This window comes from Juglans regia, chromosome 2, assembly GCF_001411555.2.
Source record: "Juglans regia cultivar Chandler chromosome 2, Walnut 2.0, whole genome shotgun sequence".
NCBI classification, from domain to species: Eukaryota; Viridiplantae; Streptophyta; class Magnoliopsida; order Fagales; family Juglandaceae; genus Juglans; species Juglans regia.
In genome coordinates, this window is record NC_049902.1 from 34,800,878 (window position 1) to 34,816,344 (window position 15,467).

Below are 15,467 nucleotides of genomic sequence, written 5' to 3' on the forward strand. Positions count from 1 at the left end.
TGAACCACGAAAGTAAATTCAAACCTAAAGCTTTCCAACCGAATGGCGGACAGAAAGCGAAAGCGACCGCATTCTCTTACTATAGGGCCACCCACAGTCCCACTGCCAATGCCTGTCTCCACCCGATCATTAATTATTCATTCAGAATCGTTGTCTAGCTGAAGTAATCTCTCATTTCGATTCCCAGCTTCTTTTTACTAAGAAATCGCAGGAAAAACTGACTCTTTTACAAGAAGTCGTTCCATTTCCAATCTGGTCTGGTTGGCTCTGCGTTTTTCTTAGCAACCAAACATACCGTTAGTCCAGCCTCTGTAAAGATTTCCTGAAGAGTATGTATTTAGCTTGAGTTTCTTTTGATGATAAGTACATTTTTTTAATCTTTCTTTCATTTGCCACTGTGAGTGCTGCTTTAGAATCTTGATTTTCTATAAAGCTATTGTTTCGTACTATATCGTAATTCATTCAGTACATTGATTCTTCTTCTTCTTCTTCTTCTTCTTCTTCTTTTTGTGTGAATTTTGTTTTCTAATTTTCTCTTTCGTTGCTGAGGATTCGGAGAAAGAAATAAAACTGAAACGTATACACATAGCCAGCCCTTATGGAGCTCAATTGTTGACTAATGACCTTAAATTGTTGCCTTAGAAAAGCAATGAGACTTTATATGAACTACCTCCTGGATAAGAGTGATTGTGAGTTACAAGTTATGCGTTGTTAATCCCTGCAGTTCGTAATTTAATGGCTAGCTGTTGCTTCAGTTGGTTGATAATGTAAGATATAAAGTATCCCATACATCTAGTGAATATATGAGAGAGAGAGAGAGAGATGAAATTAGTTTCCGGGTACCAACATATTCGGGTGGTAATTTTCATAGCATGCTTTGTCGTCATGAAGTTTCATATATTCTATTGAATCATGTTTTAATAGGCTTCTACATGGTACTAGGCTCGTAGACCTTACTTTGTAAGAGTATTGGGTTCAATGTGTCATAGATAACCTAATAAATAACAATAGACCTTTTGTTTTACTTATCAAAAAAAAAAACAATCGATATAATTACTATGAATCCTGGCCAAGGTACCCTGCTGGGATCCACCATCTGTGTGATGTTTACTATGCATTTTGCAGCACAGCTTATCTCAGAACATCTTTTCTATTGGAAGAAGCCAAAGGAGCAGAAAGCTATTATAATTATCACACTTATGGCCCCCATATATGCTATTGACTCCTATGTTGATTTGTTAGATCTTCAGGGGACCAAGGCCTTTTTTATGTTCTTGGACTCTATTAAGGAATGTTACAAGGCCTTGGGGTGAAACAACACCCCTCTCTCTCTAGGTGAAGTTCCTAATGAAGATTTGTTGGGTATTACTTATTTAATAAATTTCTGTCTTGCTGCTAAGTTTTTCAGTTTCTTGAATGCAGGTTATAGCTAAATTCTTGGCTTTGATGTACAGCTACTTGAACATATCCATTAGCAAAAACTTAGTGCCTGATGAAATCAAAGGAAGAGAGATTCACCATTCATTTCCAATGACTCTTTTTCAGGTGAATCACTTGTATAATTTTTTGGGGCATCTCTCTCTCTCTCTCTCACACACACACACACAAACACATGTTCAGACATGTGATGCATCTGTGGACTACTGAAAGTCTAAAACCCATAATTTTTACATCTTTGCATTGTCAGGTTCTATTAGTCTAGATATTTTGTGATATCCTTTTTCTTCTAGAAAAATAAGATCTAAGCACTAGACCTATCTCAATCTGTGACATGAGGGTGATGATTCATGAGACAAGCTAATGGATCATGCGTTGTCCGGTAAGCCAGTTGCCTTTGCATGTTTCTCACTTTCTTTCTTTTCTGATAATTTGTTTTATAAGATAAAGCAACATGATAACGCCTTAGAATTTGGACTTTTTTTTCCCAAACACACTCTTTAGCGGAGAGGCTTTCTTGTTCCAGCCCTTTTACTAATGAAGGGCCATAGCATACATACAGAGTTGTAATTGGGGCCATTAAAGAAGGATTAAAGGCATGTCTGTAAATTAGAATGTTTAAGTTGCATCCATGATGGCATCAACAGTACGCTAATCAGAGCGACCAATGAATATACTTCATTTTTAACTCTAATTCTACTATGCCCTTATGATATCGACACTACTTGGATATGTTGCCCATTTTCTAGATAGAGTTGCTGCTAGCTCGGCTAATGACTTTTTCAGTTTAACCAGTGGAGTGGAAGTATTTGCACCTCTGTCTTTATAAAGCATTTATTTCATAATTAAGAACTCAAGTTTAATTGCGTATCACTCAAATAATTTGTGTTATGACTGAGACCACCAGCCAGTAACATAGATACAGGTGTAGGGCGTGCATGGCAGCAAGCCTCATGCAGTCCCTTTGGAAAAGATTAGGACCTACAATAAAAAATTGTAATTTTTTCCCAGGTGGATCCCACTTTTTTTTAAAGGGGCACGGGGCTTGCATACCCTAGATCTGCACAAATTATTTTCCGCTATTTTTTTTTTTGATAAGTAATAAGTTATTTTATTGATATAAAGGTAGGAATAGTCCAGGTACACTGAAAGTATACATGTGAATACACCTATTTAAGAACTAGAAACAGTTGTAAGGAAATCATGGAAGCTGAGGCCATTCACAAATTATTTTCCGATATTCAAATGCTTACTTTCTTTTTCCAAATGGCGGAGTAAATTAGTCAATGTGTGACAAGCATCTGGTTAGCCTGCATATCATACGGTTAGATTCTGGGTTCTGACTCGTAGTAACCTACCAAATGCAGCCCCGCACTGCTCATCTGAACCACAATAGATAGAAGCTTCTCGAGTACTGGACATGGCAGTTTGTTGTGATTTGCCTTGTGTTCAATCTTGATGATAACTCTTCAACTTCTTGGAGCCTATCCCAGTTGGGTCAGCTGGACATGCAGCATCATTCTTAACATTTCAGTGTCACTGGCTTTATACTCTCTTGTCATTTTCTACCATGTGTTTGCAAAGGAGTTGGCACCAAATAAACCGCTTGCTAAGTTTTTATGCATCAAAGGGATTGTCTTCTTCTGCTTTTGGCAGGTAATTTGTTCTGCAAACAATTTGATCACTCGGAATATATGTGGGATGTCTGCATGAATAGTGAACATTGTTGAGTTAAAATATGCATCCACCTAGAATTTCAGAAAGCAATACTGATTACATATAATATGTTTTTTCCTGAGTCAGTATGGATTACATATCTTTTTACCTCATGTTTAGCCATAAGGAAGATACGGCACATTTATTTGCGTTAATATCTTTGATCTGATCTGTTCCTATGTGTTTTTCATTGAGCCAAGAGCTATCTAATGATGTGCATAGTGCCTTTTCGGTACATGTTGGAAACCTCATGCTGGCTCTTATCACCAGCAGCATGTGTCAACCATGTAGCATTCTTGGTTCTTGAGGTTTTTAGCACCATGTAACCTTGTCTTCGAACCAAACATCAAGAATAAAGTTTCCCCCTTTGCTGTTCTATTAAAATTTAATGCACCACTGGCATTTCCAATGAGGGGACATGAATTTGTTTGAATGGGAACGAGGTTGCTGACATGCTGTACAAGTGTGATGTGAGAAAACTTATTTTATCCGTTTGACAAAGCAGCTTCTTGGTCGATTTTGCAGGGTGTTGTACTTGATATTCTTGTAGCATTGGGCAAAATCCGATCTCATCATGTCTGGCTAGATGTTGAGCACATTGAGGAAGCCCCACAAAATGTATTGGTGTGTGTGGAGATGGTTTTCTTTTCTGCTTTTCAGCAATATGCATACAACGTTGCGCCATACAGAGATGATGTTGCATCAAGCGCAAAATTAGATAAGAAGAAAGAGTGATTTGGAATTTACATAAATATGGGTGAGAACTTGAATGTACCGATAAATATCATTGACTGAACTAAGTTAGATTTATATGACCCATGCTATACCTATATCTAAATTATTTCGACTTTTATACTTTTAGCTAGAGGATATGAAAAAAAGAAAGAAACCCAATGCATTTGAGAAATATTAGGCGCTAGTGTGTTTCTGCTCTTGTTATCTGTATGCTGTCTCTTTAGGTGATCAATTGGAAATTGCTTTTGTTGCACTAAGGCATGAAAAAAAAAAAAAAACACTAGAAATCCAGATTCGAAAGTACATCGGATATTAAATACATTGTGGCAAACGAAATATGTCGGACGAGAGAGGTGCTATTGCAGAAGTTGATTTGCTAATTTGTCATGAGTTTTTTGCATTCCTAAATGTTCTTAATTGTGTAAAGAAAAACATAAAGCAATCCACTCGGTATATAAATTATCACTGCATTGTGGTTCGGTCGAAACGTTTTTGTGGTCTGCTGGAAACACTCATCGTTCGTCAAGAAATGGGTAATTGCTTAAAACAAAAGACTGCCGATTTAAATGTTATAAATAAGAGGAATTTGCAAATAGTTTTTACAAACATGACATCTATCTAATTTTGCCTCTTAAGCCAAAAAAATAAAATTTATATTGACATTCTCATGTTATTTTCAAATTGTTTTTTAGTTTACAAGTAGTCTCATTTGATTATACGGATAAAATGTTATTAGAATATAATTTTTTAATATAATTTTTATTTTAAAATTAAAAAAAAATAGAATTATTTATTATATTTTATTTAAAAAATTATAATAATTAAATAAGATAATACGAAAACAAAACAGGGCAAATCGCACGGATTACATCCAACTTTGAAAGGGGAAGCGAACAAATGGTCCAAATTAAAAACAGAACGAAACTGTTCACTTCAAGCACACGTGGTATCCATCCCTGAGGATAATACTAATGCATATGTCCAGAGAGAGCGTGACTAACCAAAGGCCGACCAGAAAAATCTATTCCGTTTTATTAAGCCACCATGAAATCCCCAGTAACTATCCAAAACCATTGCTATAGACTTTTGTAGTCAGCATATTTGCGATGACGCCACTGTTGCAAATCTCCGTTAATATCTCGGCCTTCAGGTTGGAAACCTTACAAAATTATAGGACATACAAGAAACCCGCTAACTGTTGCTCCTTATCGAGAGCAAAGATTGCTTCTTTGCATCACAACAGGTTCAAATTGAGGCCCTATAGAGAGAGGTGGTCTTTCTTAGCTGGAAGTAGGGGTCAGGATGGGATTTTAGTGCGAGAGGCGGGATGGAAGATGAAGAAAAGAGTGGTTTTGGTAAGGTTTAATCAGGGTTTCGGGTTTAATGGCGGCGGTGGTGGTGGGAGAGATGATGGTGCCACTGCTAGGATTCTGGGAAATCTTGCTTTGGCCATTGGGTTGACTTATCTTTCCATGACTGGGCAGCTTGGTTGGGTTCTTGATGCCATTGTTTCCGTTTGGGTACCTCTCTCTCTCTCATAATTCCCTGTGTTTATTCAACTAAAATACGAATCTCTAGTACTATTCTGCTTGTTTTATTTCGCTTGTATTCGTGTAGTTATGGGATTTGACAAAGCTAATCTGCCTATGCAATAGATAATCTGTTTTTGCTTGTTTTTTGTTATTATATAATCGTATGTGGCTTTACTGGTGATTCTTTTTAAGGTCCGGGGTTCTTGAATCTCATTTTTTTCTAGGGAAAATAAATATGTATGCTCTTCTGATATACGTCTGATAGCATAATTTTGTTTGGACTCTTGAGACATTTTATAACTTGTTGGCTCTGACATGCGACATCAATATATATGGTTGAATCTGATTGCTTCATGTTTTATCATATACAGCTCTTTGCAGTGCTGTTACCCATCGTTGGCTTGGGTGCTTTCCTCTGGTGGGCTGGACGGGATATGGTTCAAGGCACTGTGAGGCTTCTTCAATTTTCTGCTCTTGCCTTTCTCTCTCAAAATTTCTTCTTAGTCTAGACTTCCAATTACGTAATATTGCACTTTATAAAACTGTGGGTCCTAAGATTGTTCAATTACTGAGGATAGCAAAAGAATTTCTTGCACCTGTTGGTTGAGCTGCGTTCAAATGAATTGTGGACATCAGAACGTTATGCAATATGTAGTATTTTTGTATGTGTGGATGATTAAAAACTGTGAGCTAATTTGTTACCTGGAAATTCATCACCATGAGTGATAGACCTTATCAAGTTTACATTGCATTGGCAGGTTCCTACACATCATAGACACTAAACATATAGAGCATCAATAATTTATTGAGGGCTCATCGGATTGCTTTTTTTCTTGGAAATGAATAAGATATTCATGAGTTCTAATACGTCTGTAATGCATGCTTTATTGGGTGAATGGTCATGCTGATTAGACAGTTCGATCTTTTCATATGAACTAGTTTTATATATGCAAAGAGTGAAATTCGATCTTTTTATTTATTTGTAATGACATAATTTGTGTAAATTTTCTAGTGATAGAACTTAAACCATGTTAATTTCAAATGGGTTTTGGACGTATCTGCAAAGAGTTTTGGCCATATTTATTTGTAATGACATAATTTGTATAAATTTTCTATTGATAGAACTTCATGTTAATTTCAAATGAGTAGTGGCCATATATGCAAAGAGTGAACTTAAACCATGTTAACAGATATTGTGTTTGAACAATGATCCATTGCAAAATACATGAAAAGCTTAAATTTGTCTGTTAAGTATAAACTATTTTCTGTGGTACTTTTAGAATGTGAAGGAGTGATCATTTAACCATTTCTGTTTTGTGCCTCTATTGATTGTTTTTTCTTTTTTCCTTTTCATATATGGTGTATGTGCAGTGCCCAAACTGTGGAAATGATTTTCAAGTTTTCAAGTAAGAGATATCGATACCTTCTACGACATAAAACTCAAATGCAGAGACTTGGCTTTGTATTATTGTGGATCAGGATGCATAATGAGTTTTCTGACCTGGACAATAATGTTATCTTTTGCAGATCTTCTCTAAATGATGATTTGCAGTTGTGCCCCTTTTGCAGTCAACCTTTCTCTGGTAGTGTTAAATATTCAGTTTTATACTTGATGAAATCCCTGAAATTCCTCTAATCAATTTGCTCCATTTGTTGACAATGGGTGTTTAACTTGCAGAAATGCTTATTTTTGCTATGTTAGTCCTTTAGTTGTATATAGCCATTGGACTCTTAACTTCAGCAAAGCTGTAGAGCTATCAAGTGGAGTAATTTTTGTTTTTAGAATTTTCTCTCGAAGCTACAGTTGGCTTCTTTTTCTGCCAAATGTTGCAATTTTTATAATGCATAATGATATTTTGCTTTAATTACATGTGTTTGCAGTTTTATGTTCTCCCTATCTCATTATGTGTAATATAAGATTGCATAATGATGTCATCAATTATGGTTGGTGAGTTAACTCTTTTTTGTTGTGCTCCCTTGGGCTCACATGCCCCAAATTCCAGTGCCATTTGAAAATGATTCAAGCTAATTCCACTTACTTGATTCTCACCATCAATAATCACTCTTCAAGCTTGAACTAGAGTTGGTACTTCAAGCATTGATAGAAGTCAAGTCTTCATTACAATCTTTAATATCTTTGCTATTTGTGGAGTGAGCTCTCGATGCCTTTTTACCCCTCATGGAAGTTTTTCAATCATCATTGTTATGTTTAAAATTTTGAGATGGCCCTGACTGGAACAAACTAGTGAAACTCTAAAGTCACATCAAACATGGAACCTAAAATATGACGCTAGACAAGGAATATGCTTGATTGATCTATAAAGATGGACAGCATGGACTTTTCCAACCAATGTCCTTGTTGGTGCAATTCATCTGTCTCTCCTACATTTGAATTAATATATCTTAGTTTACATGTAGAATACATATGTCTGCATTTCTGTCATGTTTTGAGACATCCCAATTAAATTTCAGTGGTCGGTGATGAGTTTGTAAGGGACTCTGTGAAGTTCTCCAACCAATCAACGACATTTGGGCAGGCTTTCAAGGATTTTTCCCGTTCCATGAAAGGTACTTTCCACAATGCTAGTTGTTTTTTTTTTTCTTTGAGAGGATTAAATGTGATGTTTATACGATCAATATATGTAAAGTTTCATGTGTTCATGTGTTGAAATGGTTTACTAAATCTACTGCCTCTTTTCCAGGGAAAGGTTCTTCTATGGCAGTTGTCGATGTTGAAGCAGAAGTAAAAGATGCAGACTAAGGCCATTAAAGCCATTAAAGCCTGAACCTCTGATGGAGGTATATTGTCATACGAACTGTAGACACCCTCAGTGAACAGGGCCGTTATTGCTTGAGAGGATTGGTTAGCAAACTGACATCGCAGCTGTAATATAAGTTTTGACAGTGATGTTTCTTATGTTGTTTTCTTGCATATCATTCGTGGGCCTAAAGTTCCTTCTTGTCTTAATTCCAATGGTCTTCTTGTTCCAGTGTACTACTTTCTGATATTTTAGTGAGCATATAGAAAAAAATTGAATGATAATATCCCGTTAACAAGTTTTACCAAACCAGATTAGGTAAAACTTGTTTGAGAACGTGCATTGAAAGTGATATCCATATTTGCTATGAAAATCTACACTAGAGGTCGTTTAGTTAATAAATGGTGCTGCTAGTCGTTAAGGCAAAATCTGTGCTAGTAGTCTCCTGAAACAAAAAACAGGTGCTACAATTAATTTGTTGTCATTTTCTTCGTTGTGGTTGTTCAAGCATAATTCGATGATCCAAGTGTCGATGAATTGATACAAAGGTTGTGACCCTTAATTCATGACGATGCTTGAGTTGCCTAGTGGCTCAATCTAAAGTAGGCCGAAGGAGACAAATCTGAATTAGATCTTTTATTCTAATGTCAATAGCGTAATATTTTTGTATTGCATCTTTAATAATTAATATGTTACTATTTTTTTTAAAAAAAAAAAATCGTTATAGAGAGAGAATGGAAAGAAAATAACTTTTTTGGGTTGTTTTTTGCTTATTCTAAGCAAGGATGTGAATTCTCTCAAACTTCTAGTTGGAGACAATAGAATGACAAAAAGCAGGCCAAAACTAGCCGGTCTCTCATTACACTTACTTTTGTGTAATCTATACGTGGCTAAAGTATTTCTCTTTATTTTTACATGGCCAAAGTTTTAAGGACTGTTTGCGCATTGAACTTCCCCTAAAACAGCCCCAGAAAAAAGCTAGTGTGATTTTTCTCCAACTTTCTGCAAATAAACACGGCAAGTCAGCTAAAATATAGTGTCGAAAATTTATGAACCAAACATAAAGTTGTCCAGTGAAAATAACAGACAAACAAGTGCTTCTGGACCTCTGGTCCCTGAAGAACAGCATTAAAATGCATCATTGGACAATGATTGAGACGTGCAGCATATGCTAAATGCCCCCAAATAATGAAATTAATATGGGATGGGATGAATAAGCAATCATGACAACTCTGAAAAATAACAATCTATTTCCAGGACCAGGTTTTCAGCTCCAGATAGACCTCACATCCCTACGCTACTTATGCATTGAAGTTCAGGCAGAGAACTATATATATGTATACAAAAGATTAACATATACAATAAAAATGAAAATTAAGAACGCTTGATCCCAAAATTAGGAAATAGTTCCTCCCATTGTGACAGAGTCTAAAGTCTGATGAGAATAGATAATGTGATGAGCAAGATTATACCATAAATAAGCAACAAACAACCAAAAAGGTAGAGAACAGAACCTGATCTTCTCTTCTTGTTCTTTTTGCCTTTAGTGAAGAACTTGTAACCTCCATAGAAAAGTAGCCCCCATCCAGCTAAAGAGACAATCACAAACTGCAAAAGATAAAAGCATTTCTTCAGCCAACTTTACAAACAACAAAAAGGTTGAACACACACACACACACACACACATATAGAACCTCTAATTAGACTAACTAGCATCACTAGTTTGTTCCCAGAAACTCATTCGAACAAGAGCTCGTTGGGATGATATTTTAAATACTAATAAAACAAGTTCACTGCAAGGGATTACGTACGTGTTCTTCTTTCCATCTAGATGGGTGCAATGGGTCCTGCCAAAAGTTCACCTTTGGAGGTCCCTGATGATCTGCAATATGCTCCAAGTAATCAAATGTTTACACGAGTACTATAACCACAAAAATAAATTCAATGCACTCTAGGTCTCATATATTAGCAGAGAAATCTGACAACTGAATTCCATATGTGTCAAATTCAAATAGCCCTCAAGAGCAGCGAAAAAAATAACGGAGGATTCAACTGAGATCCATGAGTTAATTGTCGATTTTTTTATTGAAAAAAATAATCTCTTTTATTCTCTTTCCTTTATTTGTTTTCCTCGACAAGCAAACATGGCCTAAAGAAAGAAAAAGGAATGACAGGTTACCGCCTCCTCGGGCGAGACCGCGCCTATGTAGAAGGAAAGCAGCTTGAGCAGAGGAAGCCGTTTTAGAGGAGGAATGCCGAACAAGATAAGCGGCGCCTGTCCACACCGCCATCGGTGTTCGGTTCACTGAGAAGTGTCTCTGAGAGAACGTCTGTCTGTGTGTGGAAGTCCAAAGAAAGTTCGAGTGCAATAGTTAAGGAACAGAGGAACAAAGGATATGCAAACATATATATATATATATATATATATATATATATGTACACACACATGCACACCCACGTGTATATTTGTGACATTTTATGGTCAAGTTCTTTATAACATTGATATAAATATATCTTTTATTTTAAATCAAATTATGAAAATCTAGATGGTGTGTGAGGTAAAGATTTTTAAATAAAATTATTCATAAATATAAATAGATTTTATATTTTTTTTGTAAATTTAATATTATTTGAAATATTTAGATAGATATCAATAAATATTATTGAAGTTTCCAATTGAAACTTCTAAAAGTTTAAGCAAAATTTTTGCAGACAACTGACATCTTTAACAAAACCGTTGGCTTTTGTTACAGGTAAAAAATAAAGCCTTGATTGCAGGACCGACGGTTATGAAGGTGACCGGGCCGATGCGGCCGGTGACCGGGAACCGCAAAGTTACAAGGTTCGTGGAAAACGGGATTTGATATGATATGAGTGCTCGGATTTATATATGAATGTATCCCATATTTCAGATTTAAAGCAACGGAGGATATTGTTGCTCCTAAATTTGCTAAACAGTGGAATTAGTTGTAGGCTGCTACCAAAAGAAAATAGAACATGAAGGTTATCACACACTTATCCAAGCAGGAAATGTAGTCCAAAATCGCCATCTCTCTGACTCTCGATCGCTAGAGGAAAAGTAAGATGGCAGAAGTCAAGTGGAAAGTACATGAGGAAAACTGAAAAGAATGATTCGCGTCATCTTACAAGTCGAAAAACCCCACTTACCCAACACCAGAGAGGAGGGGGGAGGGGGGAGATTGAAGTAGAAGACCCTTCAAGCCCCTCAGTTCGGTAGCCATTGGGAAGGAGGCTGCACATTTATGTCACATCTCGCTAAGAAGATTTGACGGAGGAAAAGAGTTGAAGTAGCTCTTTGTTTTCTTGCAAGATTAAGCAGTTGAGAGGAAGAAATCTGAGAAAGTGGGGAAGGGAAACAATAAAGTGAAAGAAACAGATAGTAAAGGAATGGAAATAAACACATACACATGTTATTTTCTCACGTATCCTGACACCAATACACCCAAATCCTAAACAATCCTGTATGATGTCCATTACATGTTAGCATTACAATTTGCGATACTTTAGGCATATCGTTATCAAGGTCATTTTATAGCCGAGACCGAATAAAAACTCTTTTCTTATCCGTTTCTAAAAGATCAGACCCCTTTTTGCCGTCATTCGGTTTCTTCTTCAGAACAGCAGAGGATCCATTGACTGATTTGGCTGATACTCTAGTTCCTTGCTTTGGTTTATTCGTGTCTTCCTGCACTCCATCCTCCTTTGCCTGCAGCTCCTGCATCACTACTTTAAGATCCTTTGGTTTCTTCGTGTCATCTAAAGCAGGTGAAGCAGGTTGATGCCTGAATCCTTCCTGCACAATCTTATGCATCTGCTTCCCACCTGTGCTATACATTATTGTGAGAAGAGAGAATTTAAAGATTGGGAAACAGAATTCATGGTGTATGCCAGTAAACATCCTTATCTTTTTTTATAAGTAAAAATCTATCTACAAAAGAAAGTATTGCAAAAAGAAGTTGTGGCAACTTGGAACAAACATAGCCTGAAGGTAGAGTCAAAACTCAATCATACAACAAAAGAGGAAAACCAGAATAATTATACCCTTCAACTTGATTTGGATCATATAAAATGCGATGCTAAGCCAATAAAGAGAATTGCAAAAATGAAACTTACAAGCGGATTTAATTTAATTGTATTATCACAACTTCTAACATACCACGTCAAGTTCGGTAACCTTATAATTTTTGTAATTTTCTTCATAAACATGCATCTTTCTACTAAAATGTTCAAGCTGGGTACCCGCTCTCTAATTTGGATCTCACATCTAAAGGTGATGCCTTAAAACCCCGAGGAATAACAATGATCCCCTAGGTCCGCATGCGTGTCCATCGGACAGAGTTTGCGGGATTTAGTTTGCTGGCGGGGGGCAATCAAAAAGCTTCGGAGAGACAAGTCAGAAACATGCTCCCGAAAACCCATGCTAAAGAGATGGATTAGAACATGAAAGTATAACATCTATGTACCTCAATAAAAACACAAGCCCGCTGATTATCCATCGAAAGAATAGTATCCATGAAAGGAAAAAAAAAAAAGTATGGGTTTTCACCACATCAACCACGGCTCTGTGAAAAAAACTTGGAATTTCTGGAAACAGGTATCCAATTTCCTCCAGCCTCATCCCATAGGACTAATACAGAGAATTCACAGAATTACCATCGAGTATATTATAAATTGGATACATTTGAAGGCATTAAAATCAAGAAGATTTATTACTAACAAAATTATAGCTCATATCACCACTTGATTATATTGAATCGAACGAGAATCAGTAACAACGTCTAACAAACCATTCTTAGTTAACAAAATCGAGGGGACCAAACACATCGAAACTCACAAAACTCGCACATATACATCATGAGAAAGATAGAAGGGGCGGGAAGGAACTAACCGGTGACGGCTTTAAGAGAGTCATTGACGGCCGAATCAACGGCGAACTTGCCGATGCTGGTTAGGATCCGGCTGATCTGGTCAAGGCGCTCAGGGATGGTCACGTGTTCCTTCAGCTTACGATTTCCGTCGTCGGCCATTTCGTTAGCGGCAATAAGGTCGGGATCGTACGGATTCCCCTCACGCTATAAATCGAGAGCTCTTCGTTTATTTGCGTGCGTCTTACGAGTTTAAGATTCGCTTTTTAATATAAACTAATGTTAGATACAGTATGTATTATTTATGTAATATATATTTTTTTTAAAAATTAAAATTTAATATTAAAAAATTAATTTTTTTTATATATTACATATTCATTTCCTTTTAAAAAATAATACAAGCTACTTATATATTTTATAATTATAAATATTATTTATCTTCGATTTATATCTTTTTATCATATTTTCATTAAAATAATATGATGGAATAAATATTTTAATTACAAACTGGTAGAAGTCAAGATTATAAATTTGGAGAGAGAGGATATTTTTAGGTCTAGAATAAATAATCAAGTTAAAAACATTTAATAAATTGATAAAAAAAAACTGAGTAAAAATTAAGAAAGAAAAATAAATAAATTTCAAACTTGCATTCTGTCATGATTATGGGTAATTTTATATTTAAAATTTTCATATATTGCAATTATGAGAATGGTTGAAGTATAGAAACGATGAATATAAGAATTATAAAAAAGAGATAATATATGTAAATTATAAACTAAATTCTATATTTTATTGAATAATGTATAGCAATAATATCATATATTTTTAAGTTTTTAAGTAACGCAATTGCATACTAAATAGCCAGTTATTTAGTAAACGTGAGATTTTTTGTTAAATATGTTTCATCTAAATAATTATAAATTTTAAAAAATAATAATCTAATATGAATATTATATAATAATTTAATTTATTGAAATAAAATAGGAAAAAAATGCGGTTATAAATGAGACCAAATTCTATTAAAAAACTGTTGACAATTTGCAATCTACCTTAAGATGGGCCATTTAAAAGGATTGGCTATTGCCAGTTATGAATTGCAGACAAGAATAAGATCAAAAATATAAAAAAGAGATAGAGAAATTAGATACAAGATTATATATATATATATAAATATATATAATATTAAATTTAAATTTTAAAAGTTTTTTTTAGATTAATTTACATACTGTGAAATATGTGTTTTCCAACTTATTTATAAAAAGGAAATATCTTATTGTAAGTAAGTTTGTGCACCAATTTATACACCAATATTGATATATAATATATATGTTTAACGAAATGATGTGAATTAAAGATAAAAATAATTTTTATGATATATGAGATTTTTTTATTCTCTTAAAATAAAAATTTCATTTTTTTTAAATAAAAAAAATTATCAATACGCGATATAGTACACGAACTCGCTTGTATCTAACAAAACCCTGGATGCAGGATACTTGGCACACATTGCACACGAACAAATGGCAGGAGTCTATGTGAGAAATAATACTATGTGTTTAAGAGTTTTTTCAAATCGGTGCATTTCATCATCTGATCGTTTCACATTATGAGAAGCCTACGCGTTTTATTTTTACTGCTATGTTGAGAGTTACTCTGCATATTACTTGACGTAAAACAGATAGCAGATTCGTTTATCTTTTTTTAAATTTTTTTCATAGCTCGATAGATAATTTGATAAATCAATAATTTTTTTCTGTATTTCAAAATACGGTTAAGCTATGTAATATTGCCTAGGATGTCCATGGCCATCTCAACAAGCAACCTAAAGAGATTGGTTTTGGTGACCAGGGTCACATGTTTAGATGAGTAATTTTACATACAACTGTAAAGTGCGTAACCGCCGCGTAATCGTTTTGAAAAAGAGTGGGGTCTATTATTAAAAAATTAATTTTTTTCATGTGGGTCTCATATTTTATTCATTTTTTTTCAAAGCGATTACGCGGTGGTTACACAATTTACGATTGTAAGTATATTTTCTCTGTTTAGATATACCAGAGATAATGCCGACGCAGATGACTAGTGAGGAAATATTAGGAAAATGCTAGATGTGATGGATTACAGTGTCGCGATGGAGAAGTGTAGTTTTTCTCCTTTTTTTTCTTTTTCATCTTTTATTTATTTATTTTTTTATTATTATTCATGCTGACGTAGCATCCATGCGCAGCTCTCCCGCACAAAGTCTCCTGCCCGTTGCGGAATTGGTTAAGAGAGAAGCCACACATATATGTCGGGCATGCATGGATATTAATCTACAAACCACAACAATCCAATTTTGGGTGAAGGTTATTCCCAGCTCTTCTCAACCAAAACTCTAAGCATACAACAGAACCATAAAAAGT

At 35.1% G+C, this 15,467-nt stretch overlaps 3 protein-coding genes and 1 long non-coding RNA gene across 6 annotated transcripts; 2 read left to right on the forward strand and 2 right to left on the reverse strand.

Annotated features, from left to right (window-relative positions):
- The first annotated feature begins 8 nt into the window (after positions 1-8).
- On the forward strand, positions 9-4,087 carry LOC109013805. 2 transcript variants are annotated; one of them, XR_004800851.1, is made up of 5 exons: positions 36-329; positions 1,423-1,545; positions 1,688-1,819; positions 2,805-3,093; positions 3,679-4,087. It is a non-coding gene; the product is annotated as an uncharacterized LOC109013805 (long non-coding RNA). The 2 variants fall into 2 exon arrangements; XR_004800850.1 differs by lacking the exon at positions 1,688-1,819 and having other exon boundaries at positions 9-329.
- Positions 2,802-10,537, reverse strand: LOC109013823. 2 transcript variants are annotated; one of them, XM_035687470.1, is made up of 4 exons: positions 10,359-10,537; positions 9,991-10,061; positions 9,694-9,787; positions 2,802-3,142 (listed from the first exon to the last, which is right to left on the reverse strand). In XM_035687470.1, the coding sequence occupies exons 1-4, from the start codon at positions 10,468-10,470 to the stop codon at positions 3,003-3,005; spliced, it is 417 nt and encodes a 138-aa protein (XP_035543363.1). In that variant the 5' UTR covers positions 10,471-10,537; the 3' UTR covers positions 2,802-3,002. The 2 variants fall into 2 exon arrangements, with proteins under 2 accessions (XP_035543363.1, XP_018851586.1); XM_018996041.2 differs by lacking the exon at positions 2,802-3,142 and adding an exon at positions 8,999-9,181.
- On the forward strand, positions 4,833-8,463 carry LOC109013815. Its single transcript, XM_018996029.2, has 6 exons — positions 4,833-5,408; positions 5,792-5,869; positions 6,792-6,826; positions 6,948-7,003; positions 7,893-7,988; positions 8,123-8,463. Exons 1-6 carry the CDS (start codon positions 4,995-4,997, stop codon positions 8,179-8,181), a joined length of 738 nt encoding a protein of 245 aa, XP_018851574.1. The 5' UTR covers positions 4,833-4,994; the 3' UTR covers positions 8,182-8,463.
- Positions 10,538-11,564: 1,027 nt separating the features above from the next.
- Positions 11,565-13,322, reverse strand: LOC109013844. Its single transcript, XM_018996062.2, has 2 exons — positions 13,089-13,322; positions 11,565-12,022 (listed from the first exon to the last, which is right to left on the reverse strand). Exons 1-2 carry the CDS (start codon positions 13,225-13,227, stop codon positions 11,730-11,732), a joined length of 432 nt encoding a protein of 143 aa, XP_018851607.1. The 5' UTR covers positions 13,228-13,322; the 3' UTR covers positions 11,565-11,729.
- Between the last annotated feature and the right edge of the window lie 2,145 nt (positions 13,323-15,467).

Excerpts from the sequence above, each read along its gene's own strand:
- LOC109013815 (XM_018996029.2), top strand. The coding sequence starts at position 4,995 with ATGACGCCACTGTTGCAAATCTCCGTTAATATCTCGGCCTTCAGGTTG. Across the intron at positions 7,004-7,892 it reads TTGCAGTCAACCTTTCTCTG|TGGTCGGTGATGAGTTTGTA; the intron begins GTAGTGTTAAAT and ends ATTAAATTTCAG. Across the intron at positions 7,989-8,122 it reads TTTTTCCCGTTCCATGAAAG|GGAAAGGTTCTTCTATGGCA; the intron begins GTACTTTCCACA and ends CCTCTTTTCCAG.
- LOC109013844 (XM_018996062.2), bottom strand. The coding sequence starts at position 13,227 with ATGGCCGACGACGGAAATCGTAAGCTGAAGGAACACGTGACCATCCCT. Across the intron at positions 12,023-13,088 it reads CTCTCTTAAAGCCGTCACCG|GTGGGAAGCAGATGCATAAG; the intron begins GTTAGTTCCTTC and ends TGTATAGCACAG.
- LOC109013823 (XM_035687470.1), bottom strand. The coding sequence starts at position 10,470 with ATGGCGGTGTGGACAGGCGCCGCTTATCTTGTTCGGCATTCCTCCTCT. Across the intron at positions 9,788-9,990 it reads CTAGATGGAAAGAAGAACAC|TTTGTGATTGTCTCTTTAGC; the intron begins GTACGTAATCCC and ends TATCTTTTGCAG. Across the intron at positions 3,143-9,693 it reads GAACAAGAAGAGAAGATCAG|ACATCCCACATATATTCCGA; the intron begins GTTCTGTTCTCT and ends CTATTCATGCAG.